General features: G+C 43.0%; 1 protein-coding gene across 1 annotated transcript in view; it reads right to left on the reverse strand.

Annotated features, from left to right (window-relative positions):
• Window positions 1-16,932, reverse strand: part of LOC139268686 (kelch-like ECH-associated protein 1) — a 28,772-nt gene extending 11,840 nt beyond the window's left edge. Inside the window, exons 1-3 of the mRNA XM_070887238.1 lie at window positions 16,839-16,932; window positions 4,043-4,733; window positions 94-779 (exon numbers count right to left, since the gene is read on the reverse strand). Coding sequence (XP_070743339.1) covers window positions 94-779; window positions 4,043-4,585 — 1,229 coding nt within the window. The 5' untranslated portion in view covers window positions 4,586-4,733; window positions 16,839-16,932. The remainder of the gene's footprint in view (window positions 1-93; window positions 780-4,042; window positions 4,734-16,838) is intronic.
• Window positions 16,933-27,769: the final 10,837 nt, after the last annotated feature.

The following is a 27,769-nucleotide window of genomic DNA, read 5'->3' on the forward strand; positions in this document are numbered from 1 at the left end:
ACGGTTTGGTTGGGGGTGGGGGAGGGTGGGAAGAGAAACACCAAGTGTTTTTATTTTAAAATGTATGCTGAAATTTGGTACAGTACAACAGACCTTTCTACAGAACTGTGATGGATGCAGCCTTCAGATCCACCAACAGCATAGATCATTCCATCTATCACTCCTCCTCCAACCCTGTTCCTGGGAACATTCATTGGTGTGCAGGGGGACCACTGATTGTTCATAGGATTGTAACAGTCCAATGCATCTGAATCAGTGTTGCCATCCGGCGAGTTGTTTCTTCCACCTACTGCATACAGAAGTCCATGCACGGTGCAAGCGGCTAAACCGCTCCGAGGCATTGGCATATCTGTCAATTGGATCCAACAGTTCTTCAAAGGATCATAGGCTTCCAGAAAATTCAGTGACTGGCGGTAATAGCCTCCGGCTGTGTACATTAACTGAGGAACGTTTGGTGACCTGCAGGGACAAGCCTTGGTTGGTTTGTGGAGCGTCAGCTCCTTAAAGACTTCCACAAGGTAATCTTTACACTTGGAATCCATTCGGAGTATTTCGCACTTCTGCAGTTGCGTTTTCAGGAAGTTCGGGGTCAGAGAATGGCACCTCACTGCATTCAGTAACGCATGGATATATGGATGCCTGTTCTCGCAGTCATATTTCACCCATTCTATACAAGCGTGATAGACCTCGGATTCACAGCGCACATTCAGCTCGTCCCGGCTGATCAGGCTGACCAGCTGGCACTGCGTAAGGTTGAAGAATTCCTCTTGTTTTGCAATCTATTAGATGAGAGATACAGAACATTGCTCTTGCTTGAAATTAACACATTATTTAATTTCATTTGGTCAACATATGGTGATATTTGAGAAGATAAAAAAAATACCCTAAAAATGCAAGGACATGTCAAATTTATGAACCAAATTCCTAACAGTTAAAGAAAAAATATTCAATCCATATTTTAATAGTCATTTGCTCCCAAACCAAACAACACATGCATACACCTCTACTACCACTTGTCGATTTGGATTAACAAAACTTTAAGACAAATTTAAAGACTGACTCTTGGTGACAAAGCATATTGATTTAAATTACTACTAGATTCCAGCCATTTTTTCCCTTTAACTGCTGAGCCACGTATGGGGAGAGGGAGAAGATGCATCATTTAAGGTAGAAGAACAAACCTCTATCAAAGACATTACTTTCTGTTCACTGCCAATCTCATCTTGAGCACAGAAAGCACAGGATATATTTATCATATCCAACCAGTAGATCTCCTGTGAAATTGCTCATGTGGAATAAGTTTAGGATTTTCCATGAAAATTTACTTTCTTGTAAGAAGTTATATTTTTCTCCTTATCTTCGTCCTTAGCTTATTGGTCTTTTCGCTCCTATCCCTCACATTAAAGATCTAAAAATTATTATTATTTTTTTTTTTTAAATGGTTCCTTGGCATTACTAAACATTTCTTGGGCAGTTTATTTCATCCCATTTCTTATTGACCTCAGCTCACATTTGCAGCTTTCTAAGCATTGCTCAGAGTCCAGGATCACTGGTAGCTGGCACTCAATGGGAGAGGAGTGCAGCACAATCAGAGCCTTTAGAGCAGAAGTGGAAATGGAGCCAGAAGGAGGCAGCAGTGATGTCGCTGGGCATTGAGGGCATGCATGCACAGAGGTCCAAACAATATCCGAAGTGAGGTCCCAAAACAAAAACAAGCTTTAAAATAAGGAGCAAAATTCAAGCCCAAGGAGGGCAAAACTTGTGTCTCTGGAGGTAAATCTCATTGGGTTGTTTTCAAGCAGAATATAGGAATAATTTATGGGCATTTAAATATTTGAGAAGGAAGTTTGGACTATGTTATATATACACACACAAGAACATAACAAGAAATAGGCCATACGGCCCCTCGAGCCTGCTCTGCCATTCAATAAGATCATGGACTCAGCTCCACTTCCCCACCCGCTCTCCATAACCCCTTATCGTTTAAGAAACTGTCTATTTCTGTTTTAAATTTATTCAATGTCCCAGCTCCCACAGCTCTGAGGCAGTGAATTCCACAGATTTACAACCCTCAGAAGAAATTTCTCCTCATCTCTGTTTTAAATGGGCAGCCCCTTATTCTAAGATCATGCCCTCTAGTTAGAGTCTCCCCCATCAGTGGAAACATCCTCTCTGCATCCACCTTGTCAAGCCCCCTCATAATCTTATACATTTCGATAAAATCACCTCTCATTCTTTTGAATGCAAATGAGTAGAGGCCCAACCTACTCAACCTTTCCTCATAAGTCAACCAGCTCATCTCCGGAATCAACCTAGTGAACCTTCTCTGAACTGCCTCCAAAGCAAGTACATCCTTTCGTAAATATGGAAACCAAAACTGCACACAGTATTCCAGGTGTGGCCTCACCAATACCCTGTACAGCTGTAGCAAGACTTCCCTGCTTTTATACTCCATCCCCTTTGCAATAAAGGCCAAGGTTCCATTGGCCTTTCTGATCATTTGCTGTACCTGCATACTATCCTTTTGCATTTCATGCACAAGTACCCCCAGGTCCTGCTGTACTGCAGCACTTTGCAATCTTTCTCCATTTAAATAATAACTTGCTCTTTGATTTTTTTTCTGCCAAAGTTTTCTGCCAAACCTCGCATTTTCCAACATTATACTCCATCTGCCAAATTTTTTCCCACTCACCTAGTCTATCTATGTCCTTTTGAGATTTTGTGTCCTCCTCACACATTGCTTTTCCTCCAATCTTTGTTTCGTCAAAAACTTGGCTACATTACACTCGGTCCCTTCTTCCAAGTCGTTAATATAGATTGTAAATAAGTTGGGGTCCCAGCACTGATCCCTGCGGCACCCCACTAGTTACTGGTTGCCAACCAGAGAATGAACTATTTATCCCGACTCTGTTAGTTAGCCAATCCTCTATCCATGCTAATATATTAGCCCGAACCCCGTGAACTTTTATCTTGTGCAGTAACCTTTTATGTGGCACCTTGTCAAATGCCTTCTGGAAATCCAAATACATGTGCATGTGTATATATAATATAAATATTATAATATAATATAAAAAATATACACATACATATATAAAATATATATACATATTTGTTTTCTGTGTGTTGCTGATTCCTATCTGTGCATATTTTGGAAAATCAGCATGGTTAACGCAATAGAGTGACTAAGTAACCCAATCAGAAAAGTGTGGGGAATTATTTTTTACTTGACAGACTCATTTAATTTGCCACTCTAGACATTTATTATGATACATGTGCTAAACCCAAGATATATTTATCTTGTCTGTAATGTATGTCAGCATGTCTAATACTGTACTAAGCCACCAATGTTGCTGAATGGTAATTAGTCACAGGACATCATGATCCAGATTTTAGAAGAACACAAAAAGCAGATTTTTAAAGTGTCTATTTTTGTTTAAATTTTAAGCATTTTCAAAATGATCTTTTTCTCCCACATGGCCAGGTTCCAACCCACTCAGCTTCTCTGTTCTCTGACCCAAATCTCCCCTTCAGTGCTCACGTGTAGAACAGGGTCTCAACCCATTCAGCCTCTATGTCTGATCCAATCCTCAGACTGTTCATTTACCATTCCCCAGCCGAATACCATAGCTCAGGTAGCTACTTCACTGCTTGGCCCATGAACTGATTACCCAGGAGCCAAATCATGAGTGATTACTAATAAATATTTGTTTTAAACACAGATCATTGGAGCCCGAAACACCCACAATGACAATCTCATTGGCACCATAAAAGATAATGGAAATCTGGAACTGTTTCTTCCAAAAGGCTGTGGATGATGAGTCAATTGAAATTTTCAAGACTGGAATCGATACATTATTAGGCAAGTTATATGGAAAAAAAGCTGGGTAAACAGAGTTGAGGTACAAATCAGCTATGATCCAATTGAATGGCTGAACAGATTCAAGGAGCTTAATGGCCTCCTCCAGTTTCTATCATCCAAAAAGCAGCATAGAAGTCTCAATAACATCAAAAATTAAGGAAAATATCCATTATTTGTACCTACCTCACTAAAGTGCAGGTATATATACTCTCTGGCTTTTTTACTCAACTCTTGGCAGCCAATTTCCTCAGCAAAGGAGGCGATACCAATGGCATTACTGGGATCCAATTGCTCCACCAGGAATTTGCAGCATGCTTTAACGACACTATCGATCTGGTACATAACTGCTCCATTCATGACGTGCAGGACGCATTTCTCTCCCACTGTAATACTAGCAGTGTACGCAAACTCGATCAAACGTTGCATTACTTTAGGGTGAATGCCCACAATGGGTATAACCTCCATTCCACATTCTTTCAAACCATTGGTAAACATGGCCTTGAAAACAGGGCTGCAGGAGGCGAGCACAATCTTGTGCGCAACAAACTCCTCCTCCAGGTCATTGTGCTTCACCCGGAGTGTCACATCACAGAGTTGCTTGTTTAAGCGAATCTCGTTCATTATTTTAAAGGCCTCCACTGTATGGCTTTCCAGCGTGTAACTGAAGTAGCGGCCAGCATTCTGTGATGGCATCACTTCCGCCGTGCACCCAGTGGTCATCGACATTGCTCCACAGTCACTGTCCGCAGGTCATTGCTTCTCAGGAAAAGAAGCAGAAATCGGTTGCACAGCGGAACAGTTACATTTCATATCCATCCATTCAGGTTGGGTCCATCCTCAGCTCCGTTTGAGAATAAGTCACTTTCTTGGGCATCTTAGGGAAGAGAAAAATAGGAGAGCAATTAATTTTTTTAGGAAGAGAAGGCCGATTGGGCAAACATGCCTGTTCTTTTGAATAGATCAACCCACCCTCAGCATACCCCTCGATCCCTTCGTACTCCAGAAAGGAATTTAGTTACCTCTTGAACCCATTTATACTTCCACCTTAATGATTTGCCCTGGTGACTTAATTCACGTCTTTATTATTCTTTGAAAGAAAAAGGTCGAGTGGACTACTACTTACTCCCAGCTTAATTTTTTAAAAACTTTATCCTTTCGTGTTTAAATCCTTTGCAACAGTTTAATTTCCTTGGATTAGTTTTGCCAGTTGCCTTCATGATCTTAAACTTCAATTTCCTCTTTTCCAAAGAGCACAAGCTAAACTTCCTTAAATTTTTCCTCACCTTAAATTCCAAAATCATATTCATTGCTCCCCTTTGTTTCCTTCTGAGTAATTATGTTCTTCCTAGAATTAGATCACTAGAACTTGAGATGGAATCTGACCAATACCTTATACTGCAAGAATACAAATTTCTCTCGATTTGTTTTTCCACAAGACTCAATTACTAGCTTCCCTAATGTCTCAGTGGTAAAGGCACCAAGGAAACTGACCACTGGAAACGAAGAAGGTCCCAGGATTGATTCCCAGTCTGTGCTGCATTAGTTGAGCTCAAGAGTAGCAGTAGGGATGTGTTATAAGTTTCAGGTCTGCCTTAGATATTCCCTTTAGTACAGTAGTTCTGGTCACTCCCGTAAGTGGTTCAAGCATCTCCTGTTCAGGACTGTGCCCATAATGCCTGATATCTAATTTTATAAGGTAACCCCTTGTGATTTGAACTGGATATCATGTCTCTTTTGCATGACTGTCGTAAGAGCTTCCTACAATCTTGCAGTCGGCAGACTTGATGCGAATCATTAAACTGCTTCATTTTACACAAATGAACATATATAACACAAGTCAATGGGGATCCCACCTCCTTCACTCAATCTGCTCAAAAAAAAGAGGAAAATATTAAACCACACCCCCTGTCCTTTTCATGGGCTAACTTACTTGCCTTTGGCATTACCTTTCTTTCTAGGCAACTTCTAGCTGCAAAAGTGACTTCCTGCATTTCAGATTCCAGTGCTTGGCCCAGACTTGTACATTACAGTCGCTTGTTTAAAATATGACTGACTACAAAATAATCTCTTTTCTCTAAGCTCAGGTATTCACAGAGAATGGAAGTGGGGGTCTTTGGCTCCTTCCTTATTCAGTGATTCACCAATAAGTCTGTCAACCAAACTGACTACCCACTTTCCCAAGAGTAGCATGCTAGATTCACACGAATAAAATTATCCCTAACATAATGGCCCCAAGTTTCCACATGATTTGCTCCTGATTTTTTTTTTTTTTTTTTTTTTTAAAGGAGCAACTGGTGTAGAACGGAGAATCTTAGAAATCGGAATTCTTGCCATTTCGTTTCCTCTAGTTCTAGTCAGTTAGAACAGTTTCACTTTGGAACAGAATTTTTTTTTCCAAAAGGGGGTGTGTCCGGCCACTTATGCCTATTTTCAAAGTTTCGTGAGTGAAAACTTACTCCAAACTAACTTAGAATGGAGTAAGTGAAGATTTTTGTACGCTCGAAAAACCTTGTTTACACTTTAGAAAATCAGGCGTAGGTTAAAAATCAGGTGTAGAGAATGGTGGGGGGGCGGTGTTTAAAGGGAAGTTTACAAACATTAAACATTGCAGTTTTACAAATAAATAAATGATAAATACATCAATAAATCAACCAAAAAAAATTAAGAAATAATTAAAAAAAAACATTTTCTACTGACCGACTGCAGCACTGGGAGCCCTCCAACAGCGTGCTGGGATGCCCCCCTCTGTGTGTCTGTGTTTCGGGGGGGGGGGGGGGGAGGAGGGGAGCAGAGTGGGGGGGAGGGGAGCAGAGTAGGGGGGAGGGGAGCAGAGTAGGGGGGAGGGGAGCAGAGTAGGGGGGAGGGGAGCAGAGTAGGGGGGAGGGGAGCAGAGTAGGGGGGAGGGGAGCAGAGTAGGGGGGAGGGGAGCAGAGTAGGGGGGAGGGGAGCAGAGTAGGGGGGAGGGAGGAGGAGAAAGGAGAAGGGGGAGGGAGGCTGAATGGGCCGGGCCCGAGACTTTGGGCAGGGCCCGTCCCTAGCACCAGATTTACAGGTAGGTGGCGTTGGGTCGGGTCGGGGGGGGGGGGGGGGTGGGTGGTGGGAGGGAGGTCGGTTCGGTTCGGGGGAGGGAGGGAAGTCAGGTCAAGGGGAGGGAGGTCAGGTCGGATCCAGTCCGGAGGCCGGGGGGGGGGGGGGTCGGGTCCAGTCCGGGGGAGCGGGTGTCGGTTCCAGTCCGGAGGCCGGGGGGGGAGAGAGCGGGTCCGGTCCGGAGGCGGGAAGCGGGAGTCGGGTCGGTGTCGGGTCCGGAGGCGGGAAGCGGGAGTCGAGTCAGGTCGGGAGGAAGCAGGAGCTGGCCGTGGGAGGAGCCTTATTCACGCAGCCCCAGTGAGGCCATTGGGCCAGGGCTAGGGGCTGCGTGCTTCGGCCCCTTCCACAGTTTCAGGCACCTGGAGCTACTGTAGCGCGCATGTGCAGAGGTCCCGGCACTGTTTTCAGCGCAGGGACCTGGCTCCGCCCCCTACAGCTCCTGCTGCGCTGCGCCGAGGGCCAGAGGACCTGTAGGGAGGTGGAGAATCTGGAGGTTTTTTTTAGGCGCACTTTGTGGCGCAAAAAACGGGCGTCCAGGTCGGGACTGCGCCGTTCTAGGCGCGGCTCGAAACTTGGGCCCAATACATGTAGTTGTTTTGGTTCAGTGATAGCCTTGGAGTCAGAAGTTGTGGGTTCAAGCCCCACTCTGAAGACTTGAGCACAGAATATAATCCAACACTTCAGTGGAATACTGAAGGAGTACTACTCTATTGGAGCTGCCATCTTTCAGGAAAGTTGTTAAACAGAGGCCTCATCTGCCCTCTCAGGTGGGTGTAAAATATCTCATGGCACTCTTAAGGAGCAGGGGAGGTTTTCCGGTTTCCTGGCAAACATTTATCTCTCAATCAACACCACTGAAAACAGATTATGAGGTCACTTATCTCACTATGGTTTGTGGGACCTTGCTGAGAGAGAATTGGTGGCTGTCTTTCCTCAAATTACAAGTAACCTCATATCAAAAAGTACTTCACTGCCCATCAATTTCTTCGGGATGTCCTGAGGATGTGAAAGCCACATTGAAGAGGCAAGTTCTTTATTTGTCTTTGTTTTGTTATGCCAGAGATGGAATAAAAGATTGCTTAATGTTTCCTGGATGTTGGTGACAATAGGTATAGATGCCAAACACATTAAACCTCCATTTCATGTGCCACTGCCTGTTTACTTTTTAAATTAATTTGTTTTAAAACACATCCCTTGCACATAACTCGTTCGCTTATCCTCTCCATGAAAAAATTAATTGATCAAGAGTCCCAAAATGTGACAGAATTTGCCTCTGCACCCCTTGAATATAAGCTGTATGTTCTCTTGATTGCAAAATGATGATCCTGTATGCACGAAGTACAATGATGTCCACATGAAGAACGGACATATGGAAAAGATGCCAGTGTGCACCCACACCTATAGCCCATCAGTGCCTTTGAAGGGTTAAGGGAAGAAAATGTGTGAATTACAATTTAGTCTATTGATGCAGGAGAAATCATCAACACCTTGACCGAGGCGTACGAAAGCATGGGCCTTACGCTAAACATCCGTAAGACAAAGGTCCTCCACCAACCTGACCCCGCCACATAGCACTGCTCCCTGATCATCAAAATCCACAGCTCAGCCTTGGACAACGTGGACCATTCCCCATACCTCGGGAGCCTATCAGAAATGGCAGACATCGATGAGGAGGTCCAACACTGCCTCCAGTGTGCCAGCACAGCCTTTGGTCGCCTGAGGAACAGGGTGTTTGAAGACCAGGACCTCAAATCTGGCACCAAGCTTATGGTCTACCGGGCAGTAGTGATACCTGCCCTCCCAAATGGCTGAGAGATGTGGATTATATACAGCAGACACCTCAGAGTGCTGGAGAAGTACCACCTGCGATGCCTCCGCAAGATCCTGCAAATCCACTGGGAAGATCGTCAATGTCCTCGCTCAGGCCAGCATCAAAGCACTGACCACACTCGACCAGCTCCATTGGGTGGGCCACATCAGCCGCATGCCTGACACGAGACTCCCTAAGCAAATGCTCTACTCGGAACTCCTATGCGGCAAGCGAGCCCCAGGTGGAGAGGAAACGCTTCAAGGACATCCTCAAAGCCTCCTTGATAAAGTATAACATCCCCACCGGCACCTGGAATCCCTGGCCCAAGACCACCCAAAGTGGAGGAAGAGCATCCGGGAGGGCGCTGAGCACCTAGAGTCTCGTCGCCGAGAGCTTGCAGAAATCAAGTGCAGGCAGCGGAAGGAGTGTGCGGCAAACCCGGCTTCCCCACCAACCTTTTCCTTCAACCACTGTCTGCCCCACCTGTTAGACTCAGTAATTCCCACATTGGACTGTGCAGCCACCTGAACTCACTTTTAAGAGTGGAAGCAAGTCTTCCTCGATTGAGGGACTGCCAAGATGATGATGATGATGATGATGATGGAGATATGCAGGAGAAATAGATCTTGAGAGAAGTTGCCATCTAAAATGTGTCCTGAGTTACTTGCCAAGAATTTATTCCATGCAGAAAGAACCGTTCTCCTTTAAAAAGTTTACAAAAAGCAAATAAATGTTGTAATGAGTGAGCTGGTTGCGGGCCTCCATGATGAAGTACTTCACTTGGAGAGAAACAACAGTCGTCTTGTTCCTTTCCCACAAACAATTAGGAAACTGCACTCCTAAATTTTTGTAGAAAATATGAATCCCTTTTTAACCTTCCTCAACTCTTGCAACAGTTCAGTGGGCAAGTGTACTATAGGACGCTGTAGTGAGTCACATTGACCAGAACAATCATGGCTTTGATCCCACTTTGCGCTGTTAGCCACACCAGTGATGGACTAGTACAATTAGCCTTAATGCTCCTGGTCTAGGGAAAGAGAAGGTGGGCTGCCCATTATCTTTCCTACAAGTGAGTGTAGATTTTAGGTAAGTAGATGATCACATTAGGATATGATAATCCACAATGTTGAATACCTTGCCAACATTCACTGTTCAGAAATGCAGAATGACCTTCTAAAGAAGGTACTGAAGAGTTACAGACAGCAGTGGAATGAAGTCACGGCATGAGTCAGTACCTTTGGGAAACAAGGAGAGATACTGGGAGAAAAAGTATTTTTTCCAGTTTTCCTAATGACCTGTAGCATAAATGCATGGCACAGAACCAAGCACGAAGACACCAAGTTTTATGCCAATTGTCAGCAGTCTATTTAATGTTTAGCAGTATCATACCAAAGTTTGATCCTGTCCTCATCAAACATTCATCAATAAACACAATCAGGAACTCTGACTGATATATTCCTTACTTAGCCAAAGATGTTGAAGCCATGACAGAACCCCACTCACCCAGCTGAACTGCTAACCCAGCACAAACCAAGAGTTGGACCTGGTCCATGTGACTCAATAACACACCATGCGTTGTATTTAATAATGAATCACTGGGAACCTCAATACAATTTTTTTTTTTTTTTAATTTTAAATTATTCAATTCAGCCAGTGCAAGTGATATTGCACAGCAATGACATTGGGATGGAATGCTAAGGTTATTAAAATCAAAGGTTATAGCAATCAACCCAACAAACTCTAGCACAATACTAGCAAAGCCATTTTTATGATAGAAATCTCATTTCAGGCAAAAACACACTCTCCGTTCAGCTCCAATAGCTGCATTTAAATCCAACCCAGATTAGTAGGATGCAAGTCTCCTCTTTAATTGTATGTGAAATAAGTTTGATGTGCCACAAACAAAAGATAACTGATGTAGGAAATGGAAGTATCACACTGACAAAGGAGAGGGAGGAAGGAGGGGCAAGGGAGAGAGGCAGGAAAGAGGCGCAAGTATGAGAGAGTGGGAGTCTCCTGATGAGGAAATGCAGTGAGTAGTCTTACTGAAGGGGATAGAGGTGGAGTAACTATAAATCTGCAAGGACTCCAAGTACTAATCACTATTGGCCTGCTGAAAAGCATACATGTACTATCAGGACAGGGGGAATAGAATTGGATGGACAGGAAAACTAAACTACACCTATCCCGGAAGTAATAATCTATAGAGTGCTTTCCCCAGTATTGACATCTCTCATCTTAATGTGTACAAAGAAACGTGTCAATTTTTCCATCTACAGATGGATGTTTTTTTCCTCATTTACTGATGTTTGTCCTGAAAATTTATTGCCTGAGGAATGCAACCTGTTTATCAGTAATTACACCTGCTGCCAAGATATTATTCCCCAATTAAACAATGGTCCTGTGAGACTGCACACCCAAGCTCTCCTGTTTGAACAGCAGCATACATATGTGCGACAGCAGCACATAAGGCTCCCTTGCCTCAAGGATAAATCGAGTAGGTACAAATGCCGCATGTCAGGTCTCCTCTGCCTTTGGGAGCAGCATGCACACGTGACTAATACACATCAACATGTCTCCAAATCCAGGAGCAGGACTCAAATATTTACATAGCGGCAGTTTAATTACTTCTATTAGTTTACAGCAGTTCTTCTCGTGTCCTCAGAAATATGAGAAATGTAATTGCAAGCACATGCTGTTCTTCAATGCAGCACTGTCAGGGGAAGATATAGCTGCTAGAGAGAAGGAGGAAAGCAGGAATTTCAGCATGAATTGGTAGGTACTCATTTTTTTAATAAAAATGTATTTAAACAATCTCTGCATAGACATTGCAAGGGAGTCCAAACTTTTATAGAGCAGCGGACTGGATCAATGTGCCACAACTACAGTTGACTCCTGATAATTCAAAATCATTTTTTTCATTGATTTATCCAATAATTTGAATTGAATAATGTAAATAACACTGCAAAACACAGTAGTTAACTGTTTCTCTCTCTCCACAGATGTTGCCTTACCTGCTGAGTGTTTCCAGCATTTTCTATTTTTATTTAAAAGTCCCTCTGTTATCTCATCAAAAAACTCAAATCAAGTTGAACAGATTGATACAGACAGCTTCCTACAGCATCAAAGTGTTGTGAACAATTAGGCACGGTTCAGCATAATTCAAAAGAAAAGTCCCAATTACAAAACTGAGAAATTAAGATAAAAACAACTTGTATTTATATAGCACCTTTATCAGTAAAATATCCCATGGCACTTCATAGGAGTATTTTAAGACAAATATTTGACACCAAGCCACATAAGAAATTACAGCAGATGACCAAAAGCTTGATCAAAGAGGTAGGTTTTAAGGAGTGTCTTAGAGGGAGAGAGGTAGAGAGGCGGAGAGATTTAGGGAGGGAGTTCCAGAGCTTGGGGCCTAGGCAGCTGAAGGCACAGCCACTGATGGTTGAGCGATTATCAGGGATGCCCAAGAGGGTGGAATTGGAGGATCGCAGATATCTCAGGAGATTGTGAGGCTGAAGGAGATTACATAGATAGGTAGGGGCGAGGCAATGGAGGGATTTGTAAACAAGAATGGGAATTTTGAAAGCGAGGCATTGGTTAATCGGGAACCAATGTAGGTCAGATGGATGAACAGAACTTGGTGCGAGTTAGGACACGATCACCTCAAGTTTACGTATAGAATGTGGAAGGTTGCATTGGAATAGTCAAGTCTAGAGATAACAAAAGCATGGTTGAGGGTTTCAGCAGCAAATGAGCTGAGGCAGGGGTGGAAACAAGCAATGCTTTGGAGGTGGAAATAGGTGGTCTTAGATGTGCTGCAGATATGTGGTCAGAAGCTCATTTCATGGTCAAATATGACACCAAGGTTGCGAACAGTCTGGTTCAACCTCAGACAAATGCTAGGGAGAGGGATGAAGTCATCATCGTCTTGGCAGTCCCTCAAAATCGAGGAAGACTTGCTTCCACTCTAAAAGTGAGTTCTCAGGTGGCTGTACAGTCCAATGCGGGAATTACAGTCTCTGTAATAGGTGGGACAGACAGTGGTTGAAGGAAAGGGTGGGTGGGGAGCCTGGTTTGCCGCACGCTCCTTCCTCTGTCAGTGCTTGATTTCTGCATGCTCTTGGTGATGAGACTCAAGATGCTCAGTGCCCTCCTGAATGCTCTTCCTCCACTTTGGGCAGTCTTGGACCAGGGATTCCCAGGTGCCGGTGGGGATGTTGTGCTTGCTGTGTAGGAGTTCCAAGTCAAATGCTTGCTTAGGGATGGAGTTTGCAGCGAGGACCAAAGACAATGGCTTCAGTCTTCCCAATATTTAATCCTCTGCACTTTACCCTTTTATGCATTTCTAGGTCAACTTTGTGTCATCGTCAAATTTGGATATGTGGCTTTCTATCCCATCATCTAAGTCGTTAATAAATATGGTGGATAATTGAGGTTCCAACTCAGATCCTTGCAGGACACCACTACTCACCCCCTGCCAATTAGAGTATCTGCCCATTATCCCTACTGTCTAGCTCCTGCTGCTCAGCCAATTTCCTAACCAGGTCAATAAGTTGCATTCAATTCCAGGGCCTTCAACTTTAGTTAACAGTCTCTTACGAGGGACTTTATCAAATGCCTTCTGGAAATCCATATAAATAACATCCATAGACATTCCCTTGTCCACTACTTTAGTCACCTCTTCAAAAAAATTCAATCAGGTTCGTCAGGCATGACCTACCCTTTACAAATCCAAGCTGGCTCTCTGACCAGCTGAAAATTTTCAAGATGTTCAGTCACTCTATTCTTAATTATAGACTCTCAATTTCCCAACAACAGATGTTAAGCTAATTGATCTATAATTCCCTCACTCACCATTGTTGAGACGATAAATAAACTTGCGCTCAATTTAGTGGGTGGAGCACAGGAACAATTAAATAGCCGATTATCTACTTCACTGATTTAGAGCAATTCCATGGTAATGTCAATGTACTGCAGTAATAGCTATATGCATCAGCTATAGATTGCTAAATCTATTGGAAAGCAAAACTATAAAGCTATTATGTCAGGCCTTTAAAAAGGATTCTGTATGCAATACAGACTTATTCCAAAAACTCTCCTCCTCCCACCCATTTACACTTATTTGCACCAGCTAAGCAGGAGGCAAGTCATCTCCACCCAAGCCTTTGCCAACATCACTCCAAAGGATGTTTAGGTGCATCTACATGTGTTCAGTCTCCATTTCCCATTGCTTTGCTAGGTTAGGGGAATTTGGATGGAGGAATGAGGTGCCCAAACTGGAAGTTCTGGGAGGTGATAACTACATCAGGTTGCGCAGTGAGTCTCTCAACTACATCATCACAAACATGCACTCAAAAATAGACACTATTTTTAATAATGTAGGAATATTTCAATTCTATTAAATCCCTTCATGATAATCAGGGATTCAATTCCTGGTCTTTGTTATTAATCTTTGTACGCCACTAAAGGATTTTCCCGTATATTTCTAAATAGAATTTTAAAAGAAATCATCCCCATTTCTGGATAAACTGTTACGAGGAAATAAAAATTTTAAATAATTTAAAAACCATCACTCCTCAGTAATGGATCATTTGTAGTTACTTGAGGAAAAGCACAAGAAAAATCTCAGCTTTCATTATTCACTAATAGTTCTTTCCACACATTACTCCATATTCACTAACAGCTCCCATCGCACATGTTGTTCTTTTCACTAGCAGCTGTCATTGCACACATTTTCTCTCTATTCACTAACAGTTCTCATTACACTTGCTGCTCTCTTTCCTCTTGTACCCCAAGGTGCATATGCTGCTAGTTCTCTATCCACAAGTGAATTGTGTCTACTGGAGGCAGAGTTGCAGCTCACTCACTGCTCCCCACCTTCACATTGGACACAGAGCACTGGCTGGTGCATCAAGAGTAACGGTTGCAAACTGTCAAGTTGGGAAGGTCAGAGAGGGGGAAAAAAGAGAGGAAAAAAAACACTTGCATTTATATAGTGCTTTTCTAGTCAGGACATTGCAAAATGCTTCACAGCAAATTAATTACAGTGCAGTCATTTATTATATAGGCAAACATGGCAGCCAATTTGTGCACAGTGAAGTCCCACAAAGATCAAATGAGATAATAATCCATCTTAATGTTGTTGTAAGAGAGAAAAACATTGGCCAGGACACAGAACTCCCATCTGCTTTGAATAACGGATGCGAGAGATCAATGCCACCTGAACAAGCAGTCAGGATCTGGGTTTAACATCTCCTCTACAAGCTACCCCGACAATGCAGCAGTCTGTTGACATGGGTAGAAAAGGGTTAATTGGCGTGTAATTAACAGCAGAAGTTGTACAAGAGAATTTCATGTATTTACCTTCTCTACTGAAAGGTTAAAGTGGATCAGCCAAGGCAGATAACATCTACATGTTTACTGGCTAGCACGCACTTAATTAGAAGAGTCTGGTGACCTTGTGAAAGGGAGATGACGAGTGGAAAGTGGAAAGAAAAATCTTGATGTTTGAGAAATAGTCATCTTCATCCATGTCAATCAATAAAAGTATTGGAAGTTGATGCTGTAGTTCAGAGGTGTAAAAGTTACACATCAACAAGGCATGCTGAGCCTGCCAGACAAGGACATTTTGATGAGAGCTATAAGCAGTTAAAGTTATATAAACCAGTGAATTGTAATGGGAATTTGGATTTGAAGGTTGAAATGCACTGAATTTCACAATCAGGTGTGGTTATAAGTACTATATTAAGTGTATGCTTAAGTACTATTGGTTGTACTACATAGTTAAAAATATGTGTATTCATGACAAAGCATCAAAAACCTATTCATTCTGAATAGATAGAACATCTACATCATAAATAAATGCATGCTCTCCCTCAGTGGTATAATGAAGAGCACTATATCTAGGCTGACAAGTCCGGGAGTGGGGCTTGAACCCATAACCTCGACTCATAGGCAAGAATACTACCACTGATCAAACAATCATTGAACACTTCAATAGGTACGGAAGTTACTTTTGCACAAGAACCCATATTCAGTCAGCCCAATCTGGTGGCTGCAACTGAATATCCTAGCCCACTTTAACCACCGTGTTCCTATGTGAAGCTGTTGCTCATTCTGGCGGCAGATTCTGTCGCATGTGGCTATCTGTATAAAATTCGGCCCATTGGTTACCGCATGGTATTTCGGGATTGTTTTCGCCAGTGTTCCGCGATTCCGTTTAATTCTCTGCGAAAATGGGTTTTCAGTTTTGAGAGAAGTCTTGGCATAAAGTGGAGAGCTGCTGAACTAGAATCAGAGATTTTTTGGCAGCTTAAAGACACTATTTTGAGTTTGAGTGTCTCTGGTGTTTTCAAGTATCAACAATAACACTGGAGTAAATACTGGAATTCATCCAAAGCTGTCAAACTCCGAAATTCTCGGATAAATTGGATGAGTTCCACAGCGACTGCAACTAAACGCTGAAAGCGTACTTCTGAAAGTAAATTACCACAAATCGCAGGGGACGAAATCTGATTTTAGTTGCTCATGAACTCCTCGCACCCATCTTCTGTTTTTAATGCTACATTTATATATACACAAAACAGGCGCGTCTTTATAATACAATCTCACTAGTGTTTCAATAACAATCAGTTCCCTCTAACGGTCTTGTGGGGGGACTCTCAGTCCGGGCCCTGGATTTCCCTTCTGGGGATGGACTTTTGAAAACCTCCCGTTGACTCAGTGCGGACCGAGGGACAGGGCCTAACGAGCCAGAGGAGAAAGCAAACTCCGGGTGTGTGTGGGGTGGGGGAAAAGGAACAGCAAATGCCGCGCAGCGTAACTCCAGCTTCACCTGAGACAGAGGCCGGGGTTGAGGCCCGGACTTATTCCCCGGGACCAAGCCGCAACAACGTAACACGCAGTGACTGGAGACACCGCCGAGTGACTGCAACATTGTTGCTCTCGGGCCATCTGTAACAATCTCTCGGCCGCTGCTACAAGGTTTCAGCCCCGACAAGCGAGCGCCACTGAAAGGCCGCCGCGAATCCTTGCACTCGGCCCTGGGTAAGAAAAGGATGCAAACTGGCCCCTTACCCGGTTTCTTTGCTGGGTCTTCACCAGGCTGCGGCCTGTCTTACCTCCGAGGCTCAGACTCGATGACAGATTCCCGGTCCCAACTAGAGCAGGCTGGAGCCGCACCTTGAGTGACAGCGGCAGTAGCCAGTCAGGAACGGCAGACCGCTCAATCGCGCGGAGTGACGGCTTCTGTAGCCAATCAGAAGCAGCGGCCAGGGTGGGCGGCGGTCAAGGTCGCCTGTCAGTCACGGAGGCTCAGCCAGTGAGAAGGGAGGGTGGGAGGGCCTGGCAGGCGGAGCTGTCACTCATCCACCGCACTCACGATGACTCGGCATCAATCGAAGAATTGTTTTGTCATAGTAAAAGCCCCGCTGGGGGTTCAACGCATCGCGCTTGTTGTGCAAAGGACCTTTACTTTATTACGTGCCGTGGCTTTAACCCAGGTTATGGTACTTGAATAAAGAGTGACACGTCAGCATGTTGCTATTTGGGCTGACTCAGAGAGTCAGTGTATAGGCAATCGGCAGCCTTTAGTCATCCGCAAAGCAGTCCTCACAACGACATGTTAATTTGATTTATTAAGGTTCCTTTAAAAGCTTGTTAATTTACAGGTTTATTGGTTGACATAATTGGCAAATTGCAGGTATTTGAAATAGTAAGCAGTCCTCACGTGGCAAACCAGTTTGTCAGGATTTGTTATAAACTGCTGATTTAAATATTTATATACTACATCTCCAAATAAAAGCGCAATGACACTTGTTGATACAAAGTTTTATCGCTCAATGGACTCAAATCTTTCTTGCTTCAATTTCATATCAGCTTCTGTTGCTCTATTTTGCAGTGTTTAATTCAGTGTACAAGGGCGGGGCTGTTGTTGGGTTCATAGCGTGAGTACAGATTTCTTTGCAGATTCTGAAAATTAAGCGAAAGTCATAGCCACCTGAATTGCCATTGCTTTCATATCAGGACAGTAATAAAAGGCAAATGGATTTATATTTTTTAAATCAGATTTATACGGCGGTGTCAAATGTTGTTTGATAACGCTGCTGTGTTTTACAACATCAAGGGCGCTACATAAATGCAAGTTGTTGTTTTAGGACAACTGCTCAAAAACTATTGCCTTGACCAAACCAGACAGGTGGCACTGGCAACACTAGTACTGGTAGGCAGCCAACCAACTCCTCCATTTAAATGAGCACCAGTGTTATTACTACTACTACAACAATTTAAGCAGTGCTCCTTCTGGCACAGATTTACACAGGGGAGAGATAACTACCCAGCAGAAAGTGAGATAAAGGGAAGAGCTGAAAGCACAGTGAAAGGGCTAAATTTAGAAAATCATTTGAAGGCAAGCGAGGGAGCAAGACAAAATGATTCTGGACAAGAGTTCTAGAAGGTAAGGGAGTAATTATCAGAAGCTTGGCCTAAAAATGGAACAAGCAATAATCAAGAGTCAGAGGAATAGATGGCGTTAGCTGGGATATATGGCTGGAAAAGGTTACTCAAAGAATGTGTGGCGGGGCCATGGAGGGACTTGAAAATGATTTGCTGGAGTTGGTGAGGATGGAGGTGATGGATGTCAGAACTTTGTGCATGAGAACTTCAGCCACAGATTTGTTGAAGTTTGTTAAAGGAGTGTTAGGGTATGGAGGCTGGTGCAGATGGTATTTAAGATAGTGGGCATTGAGGTGATGAATGCATGCTCCAGTGTTTGAGCCCTGTTTGGGTGATGTGGTGGTTTCATTGGGGGAAATTAGTTTGATGGGATCTCAAGGGAGAAAATGCACAGCATAAGGGCATTGAATTTCAGCTGGGAGAAAAGTTTGGAAGATTGGGGTTGTGGGGGAGGGGAGGACCTGATCATGCAGATGGCTGCAATTTTGGAAACAAAAGTCCATGATCTCTTCCGCCGAACAATTTTTCATAAACAATAATGCTTTAAAATGTATTATATTCTTAACATATACAATGCCAGTGAGTCAGAACTAAAATGTTACATTTGAGACATAAAAATGGAATGGCTCTCCCTGGAGGATTGTTTATAAATTCTTAATCAATTACATTTTGTAAAAAAAACCGTAAGTGCCATTGTTTTCAATTACACCTGAATAGTGACTTATATGAAGCTCCAGTCAATAGCATTATCTCACTGTCTAGCCAGTGTGGGACAGGATATAGGTCGCTGATAAAATGGAATTTATGAAGGTTGGATGATGGAAGGCCAGCAATACAGACATTGGAGAAATCGAGTCCAAAGGTGTCAGCATTGCCCAGTAGAAAAGCCTATGATCTAAAACGTATACCTTTATGCATGCCATAAATGAGAATAGCATGTCACAGAACTAATAATTCTACTGTTACCAAGATATTTTGCACTGAAGTTTGTCACCCACCATAATGTCTGTCCTTTCTGAAAGGCAGAAACCATCATAGTGTTATTGTTCAGACTAAAATCAGTAATCAAATTTAATTGTGATATTTAATAACATACAAGCTAAAGGTATGCAGCAGATAATTCACAATGCCATGCTTGATATACATTCTACCATTTCCAAAACCAAATAATATAGTGTCTAAAATCTTAACACCCTTTCGGAACTTTTTGACAGCTTTCGAAAATTGTAAAGTAGGTACACCTGCATCCCCATGGAATACCACCACATTGTCCCAACATCGAAGACAAATGATTCATACAAGATAATTGAGATCTGATGAAACTGGAATCCCCCCCCTGCCGAATTATGTTATACCATTCCTCTGGGTCTCCAAGGTACAGTACTACAAAGGACATCTTTGCCTTTGAGCAGGGAATTATGTTAATTAATTGTGAAGTTCAGGTTGAAGAGTGTGAAGAGTAGACTTCTCGCTTTGTAATGGGCTTTGATTGCCTTTGATACCTACCTTGATTCTCAAATAGCTTGCATCCAACATGAGACTGCAAGCTCATTTTGCATGAATATTTCAGTACCAAGCAATAACTTCAGTTGCAATGAATTTGAAAGTATAGGCAATCAGCAGCACTGTGGGGAATAGTTATTCACCACTTCCTGAAGCCAAAGATTGTTTCTAGACCGATTGGTGTGTAGTCTTACACTCCCACCCAAACAAAGATAACGTAATTATTTTCAGAAAATATATTGTTTGGTTTGAAGCAAGGCACCACCAGGAGGCTATCCCAGCTTTCTTCTTTTAAAACTACAGATGCTTTAGTTTATTAGAAGGATTCCATTACACTATAGAAGTTGGGTCAACAGCTCTATTGCTTTCTATCATTCTACAACCAGATAAAGCAAGAAGAAATACTTGCAAATCCTACAGCCAGGCAGATGTGTGAAGGGTGAAAGAAAAAATAGCAAGAGAAAAGAATAGGAAAAAGTGATGAGAGTGAAGGAGGGAAAATATTAATGGGACTCAGTTATCAGTAACAGTCCATACAATTGATACAGCATGCTGCTTTTAATCACGTTTATGTTTTTACAATGAAGCAGTGACTAAATTATATAGCTTGCAATTGAAAAATCACCAAGGATTTATCCAATATTTCTAGTTCTACATTATAGTTTCCAGTTGAAACGGTACTCTTCTGTTTAAAGATCATATATTAAAATGTGCAGTATCATGCAAAAGAACTTTCCTAAATTAAAGAAAAGTGTAACATTTCAAAAATTATTTGGGAGCTGCAGTTGTGGAAGTAACATGTAAGCTGTGAGGAGAACACAAAGAATCTGCAAAGGGATATAGACAGACTATGTGAGCGGGCAATAAGGTGGCAGATGGAGTATAATGTAGGGAAATGTGAGGTTATTCACTTTGGTAGGAAGAATAAAAAATCAGAATATTTTTTAAATGGTGGGAAACTAGTAAATGTTAGTGTTCAGAAAGATTTGGGTGTCCTCGTGCAAGAAACAGAGAAAGCTAGCATGTATGCAAGCAACAAGTTCATGGCACCGTGGCTGGCTCTGCTGCACAGGAGGGCAAGAAAAATAGTGGGACAGCAATAGTGATAGGGGATTCAATGGTGAGGGGAATAGATAGGCGTTTCTGCGGCCGCGACCGAGACTCCAGGATGGTATGTTGCCTCCCTGGTGCAAGGGTCAAGGATGTCTCGGAGCGGGTGCAGGACATTCTGAAATGGGAGGGAGAACAGCCAGTTGTCGTGGTGCACATTGATACCAACGACATAGGTAAAAAAAGGGATGAGGTCCTACGAAACGAATTTAAGGAGCTAGGAGCTAAATTAAAAAGTAGGACCTCAAAAGTAGTAATCTCAGGATTGCTACCAGTGCCACGTGATAGTCAGAGTAGGAATCGCAGGATAGCGCAGATGAATACGTGGCTTGAGCAGTGGTGCAGCAGGGAGGGATTCAAATTCCTGGGGCATTGGGACCGGTTCTGGGGGAGGTGGGACCAGTACAAACCGGACGGTCTGCACCTGGGCAGGACCGGAACCAATGTCCTAGGGGGAGTGTTTGCTAGTGCTGTTGGGGAGGATTTAAACTAATATGGTAGGGGGATGGGAACCAATGCAGGGAGACAGAGGGAAACAAAAAGGAGGCAAAAGCAAAAGACAGAAAGGAGATGAGGAAAAGTGGAGGGCAGAGAAACCCAAGGCAAAGAACAAAAAGGGCCACTGTACAGCAAAATTCTAAAAGGACAAAGGGTGTTAAAAAAACAAGCCTGAAGGCTTTGTGTCTTAATGCAAGGAGTATCCACAATAAGGTGGATGAATTAATTGTGCAAATAGATGTTAACAAATATGATGTGATTGGCATTACGGAGACATGGCTCCAGGATGATCAGGGCTGGGAACTCAACATTCAGGGGTATTCAACATTCCGGAAGGATAGAATAAAAGGAAAAGGAGGTGGGGTAGCATTGCTGGTTAAAGAGGAGATTAATGCAATAGTTAGGAAAGACATTAGCTTGGATGATGTGGAATCTATATGGGTAGAGCTGCAGAACACCAAAGGGCAAAAAATGTTATTGGGAGTTGTGTACAGACCTCCAAACAGTAATAGGGATGTTGGGGAGGGCACCAAACAGGAAATTAGGGGTGCATGCAATAAAGGTGTAGCAGTTATAATGGGTGACTTTAATATGCACATAGATTGGGCTCGCCAAACTGGAAGCAATACGGTGGAGGAGGATTTCCTGGAGTGCATAAGGGATGGTTTTCTAGACCAATATGTTGAGGAACCAACTAGGGGGGAGGCCATCTTAGACTGGGTGTTGTGTAATGAGAGAGGATTAATTAGCAATCTCATTGTGCGAGGCCCCTTGGGGAAGAGTGACCATAATATGGTGGAATTCTGCATTAGGATGGAGAATGAAACAGTAAATTCAGAGACCATGGTCCAGAACTTAAAGAAGGGTAACTTTGAAGGTATGAGGCGTGAATTGGCTAGGATAGATTGGCGAATGATACTTAGGGGGTTGACTGTGGATGGGCAATGGCAGACATTTAGAGACCGCATGGATGAATTACAACAATTGTACATTCCTGTCTGGCGTAAAAATAAAAAAGGGAAGGTGGCTCAACCGTGGCTATCTAGGGAAATCAGGGATAGTATTAAAGCCAAGGAAGTGGCATACAAATTGGCCAGAAATAGCAGCGAACCTGGGGACTGGGAGAAATTTAGAACTCAGCAGAGGAGGACAAAGGGTTTGATTAGGGCAGGGAAGATGAAGTACGAGAAGAAGCTTGCAGGGAACATTAAGGCGGATTGCAAAAGTTTCTATAGGTATGTAAAGAGAAAAAGGTTAGTAAAGACAAACGTAGGTCCCCTGCAGTCAGAATCAGGGGAAGTCATAACGGGGAACAAAGAAATGGCAGACCAATTGAACAAGTACTTTGGTTTGGTATTCACTAAGGAGGATACAAACAACCTTCCGGATATAAAAGGGGTCAGAGGGTCTAGTAAGGAGGGGGAACTGAGGGAAATCTTTATTAGTCGGGAAATTGTGTTGGGGAAATTGATGGGATTGAAGGCCGATAAATCCCCAGGGCCTGATGGACTGCATCCCAGAGTACTTAAGGAGGTGGCCTTGGAAATAGCGGATGCATTGACAGTCATTTTCCAACATTCCATTGACTCTGGATCAGTTCCTATGGAGTGGAGGGTAGCCAATGTAACCCCACTTTTTAAAAAAGGAGGGAGAGAGAAAACAGGGAATTATAGACCGGTCAGCCTGACCTCAGTAGTGGGTAAAATGATGGAATCAATTATTAAGGATGTCATAGCAGTGCATCTGGAAAATGGTGACATGATAGGTCCAAGTCAGCATGGATTTGTGAAAGGGAAATCATGCTTGACAAATCTTCTGGAATTTTTTGAGGATGTTTCCAGTAAAGTGGACAAAGAAGAACCAGTTGATGTGGTATATTTGGACTTTCAGAAGGCTTTCGACAAGGTCCCACACAAGAGATTAATGTGCAAAGTTAAAGCACATGGGATTGGGGGTAGTGTGCTGACGTGGATTGAGAACTGGTTGTCAGACAGGAAGCAAAGAGTAGGAGTAAACGGGTACTTTTCAGAATGGCAGGCAGTGACTAGTGGGGTGCCGCAAGGTTCTTTGCTGGGGCCCCAGCTGTTTACATTGTACATTAATGATTTAGACGAGGGGATTAAATGCAGTATCTCCAAATTTGCGGATGACACTAAGTTGGGTGGCAGTGTGAGCTGCGAGGAGGATGCTATTAGGCTGCAGAGTGACTTGGATAGGTTAGGTGAGTGGGCAAATGCATGGCAGATGAAGTATAATGTGGATAAATGTGAGGTTATCCACTTTGGTGGTAAAAACAGAGAGACAGACTATTATCTGAATGGTGACAGATTAGGAAAAGGGAAGGTGCAACGAGACCTGGGTGTCATGGTACATCAGTCATTGAAGGTTAGCATGCAGGTACAGCAGGCGGTTAAGAAAGCAAATGGCATGTTGGCCTTCATAGCGAGGGTATTTGAATACAGGGGCAGGGAGGTGTTGCTACAGTTGTACAGGGCCTTGGTGAGGCCACACCTGGAGTATTGTGTACAGTTTTGGTCTCCTAACTTGAGGAAGGACATTCTTGCTATTGAGGGAGTGCAGCGAAGATTCACCAGACTGATTCTCGGGATGGTGGGACTGACCTATCAAGAAAGACTGGATCAACTGGGCTTGTATTCACTGGAGTTCAGAAGAATGAGAGGGGACCTCATGGAAACATTTAAAATTCTGACGGGTTTAGACAGGTTAGATGCAGGAAGAATGTTCCCAATGTTGGGGAAGTCCAGAACCAGGGGTCACAGTCTGAGGATAAGGGGTAAGCCATTTAGGACCGAGATGAGGAGAAACTTCTTCACCCAGAGAGTGGTGAACCTGTGGAATTCTCTACCACAGAAAGTAGTTGAGGCCAATTCACTAAATATATTCAAAAGGGAGTTAGATGAAGTCCTTACTACTCGGGGGATCAAGGGTTATGGCGAGAAAGCAGGAAGGGGGTACTGAAGTTTCATGTTCAGCCATGAACTCATTGAATGGCGGTGCAGGCTAGAAGGGTTGAATGTCCTGCTCCTGCACCTATTTTCTATGTTTCTGTGAAGTTAAATGGCATGTGGGCCTTTATTGCAAGGGGGTTGGAGTATAAGAGTAAGGAAGTCTTGCTACAACTGTACAGGGCCTTGATGAGACCACACCTGGAGTACCGTGCACAGTTTTGGTCTCCTTATCTAAGGAAGGATATACTTGTCTTGGAGGTGTTGCAACGAAGGCTCGCTAGATTGATTCCTGGGATAAGAGAGCTGTCCTATGATGAGAGATTGCATAGAATGGGCCTATAGGCCAGAGTAGCCTTGAGGATGTATTCATAGAATATATCCAGAATAGTTTCCTTGAACAGTACGTTGCGGAACCAACCAGGGAGCAGGCTATTGTAGATCGAGTACTGTGTAATGAGGCAGGATTAATAAATGATCTCGTAAAGAATCCTCTAGGAATGGGTGAACTTCAAATTCAGTTGGAGGGTGAGAAAGTTGGAAGTCAAATAAGCTTAAATAAAAGAGACTACAAAAGTAGGATGACAGAGTTAGCTAAAGTGGACCGGGAAAATAGATTAAAGTATGGGACGGTTGATGAGCAGTGGCAGACATTTAAGGAGATCTTTCATAACTTGCAACAAAAATATATCCCAATGAGAAGAAAAGAGTGTATGAGAAGGAATAACCACCCATGGCTAAGGAAATAAGGGAGGCTATCAAATCGAAAATAAAGGCATACAATGTGGTCAAGACTAGTGGGAGGCCAGAGGATTGGAAAACTTTTAAAAGCCTGCGAAGAATAACTCAAAAAATGATAGAGAGGGAAGATAGATTCTGAAAGTAAACTAGCACGAAATATAAAAACAGATAGTAAGAGTTTCTACAGGTACATAAAAAGGAAAAGAGTGTCTAAAGTAAATGTTGGTCCCCGAGAGGATAAGACTGGGGAATTAATAATGGGGAAGAGGGAAATAGCAGAGACATTGAACAAATATTTTATATCGGTCTTCACGGTAGAACATCCCATCCCAAGGGGCTATAGGGAGGGAGGAACTTAATACAATCACGATCACTAAATAAGTAGTATTCGGTAAAATAATGGGACTAAAGGCGATCAAGTCCCCTGGACCTGATGGCTTTCACTCCAGGGTCTTAAAAGAAGTGGTTGCAGAGATAGTGGATGCATTGGTTGTAATCTACCAAAATTCCCTGGATTCTGGGGAGGTCCCAGCAGATTGGAAAAACGCCCCTGTTTAAAAAAGGAGGGAGACAGAAAGCAGGAAACTATAGACCAGTTAGCTTAACATCTGTCATTGAGAAAATGCTGGAGTCCATTTTTAAGGAAGCAGTAGCAGGACATTTAGAAAAGCATAATTCAATCAAACAGAGTCAGTATGGATTTATGAAAGGAAATCATGTTTGACAAATTTGCTGGAGTTCTTTGAGGATGTAACGAGCAGGGTGGATAAGGGGAACCAATGGATGTGGAGTATTTGGATTTCCAGAAGGCATTCAATAAGATGCCACATAAAAGGTTACTGCACAAGATAAAAGTTCATGGGGTTGGAGGTAATATATTAGCATGGATAGAGGATTGGCTAACCAACAGAAAACAGAGAGTCGGTATAAATGGGTCATTTTCCGGTTGGCAAACAGTAACTAGTGGGGTGCGCAGGGATTGTTGCTGGGGCCTCAACTATTTACAATCTATATTAATGACTTGGATGAAGGGACTGAGTGTAATGTAGCCAAGTTTGCTGATGATAGATACAAAGATGGGTGGGAAAGCAAATTGTGAGGAGGACACAAAAAATCTGCAAAGGGATATAGAAAGGTAAGTGAGGGGGAAAATTTGGCAGATGGAGTATAATGCGGGAAAATGTGAAATTATCCACTTTGGCAGAAATAATAGAAAAGCAAATTATAATTTAAATGGAGAAAAATTGCAAGGTGCTGCAGTACAGAGGGACCTGGGGGTCCTTGTGTATGAAACATAAAAAGTTAATATGCAGGTACAGCAAGTAATCAGGAAGGCAAATGGAATGTTGGTCTTTATTGCAAGGGGGATAGAGTATAAAAGCAGAGAAGTCCTGCTACAACTGGAGTAATGCATACAGTTTTTGGTCTCCATATTTAAGGAAGGATATACTTGCATTGGAGGCTGTTCAGAGACGGTTCACTAGGCTGATTCCGGAGATGAGGTGGTTGACTTATCAAGATAGGTTGGGCCTATACACATTGGAGTTCAGAAGAATGAGAGGTGATCTTATCGAAACATAAGATAATGAGGGAGCTCGACAAGGTGGAAGCAGAGAGGATATTTCCACTCATAGGGGAAACAAAAACTAGGGGGCATAGTCTTAGAATAAGGGGCCACCCATTTAAAACTGACAAGAGGAGGAATTTCTTCACTCAAAGGGTTGTAAATCTATGGAATTCTCTGCCCCAGAGAGCTGTGGAGGCTGAGTGATTGAATGTATTTAAGGTGGAGATACAGATTTTTGAGCAATAAGTGAATAAAGGGTTATGGGGAGTGGGCAGGGAAATGGAGCTGAGTCCATGATCAGATCAGCCATGATCTTATTAAATGGCAGAGCAGGTTCGAGGAGCCAAATGGGCTACTCTGTCTCCTATTTCTTATGTTCTTATACTCGAGTTTAGAAGAATTTAGTCTCATTGAAACATACAATATTCTGAAGGGGATTTACAGGGTAGATGCTGAGAGTTTGTTTCTCTGGCTGGAGAATCAAGAACTAGCGGGCATAGTCTGAGAATAAGGGGTAGGTCATTTAAGACTGAGGTGAGGAGGAATTTCTTCACTCAAAGGGTTGTGAATCTTTGGAATTCTTTGCCCCAGAGGGCTGTGGATGCTGATGTTGAGTATTTCAAGGCTGAGATCGATAGATTTTTGGTCTCTCGAGGAATCTAGAGATTTGGAGATTGGGCGGGAAAATGGAGTTGAGGACAATGATCAGCCATGATCTCATTGAATGGCGGAGCAGGCTCGAGGTGTCATATGGCCTACTGCTGCTCCTATTTCTTACATTGACCTAGAAATAACATAAATATGGAATTGAGGTAGAAGATCAACCATGATCTTATTGAATGGCGGAGAAGGTTCGAAAGGCCATGTGGCCTACTCCTGCTTCTATTTCTTACGTTCTTATCTACGAAGTGAATAAAGCAGCCTGCGCCTCTTGAACTACCGGCTCTGAATGAAATCCCTGTGTCAGGTGTCCGCAAAGGGTCTGTAATCTTCAATAAGCTTGATAATTATTCATAAAATACCGTGTCTGCTTTGCTTTAACGTTCAGCATTCACTTAAATCCTGTGTAAGTAAACCACAGGTATCGAACTGTAGCCATTAACTGTTGTGAAGTGGAGCATTTCAGGAAGCAGTGATCATTCCACTTGTCCTTTAAACAGATAATTAGT

The sequence above is a fragment of the Pristiophorus japonicus genome, chromosome 8, assembly GCF_044704955.1.
Source record: "Pristiophorus japonicus isolate sPriJap1 chromosome 8, sPriJap1.hap1, whole genome shotgun sequence".
In the NCBI taxonomy this organism is placed as follows: domain Eukaryota; kingdom Metazoa; phylum Chordata; class Chondrichthyes; family Pristiophoridae; genus Pristiophorus; species Pristiophorus japonicus.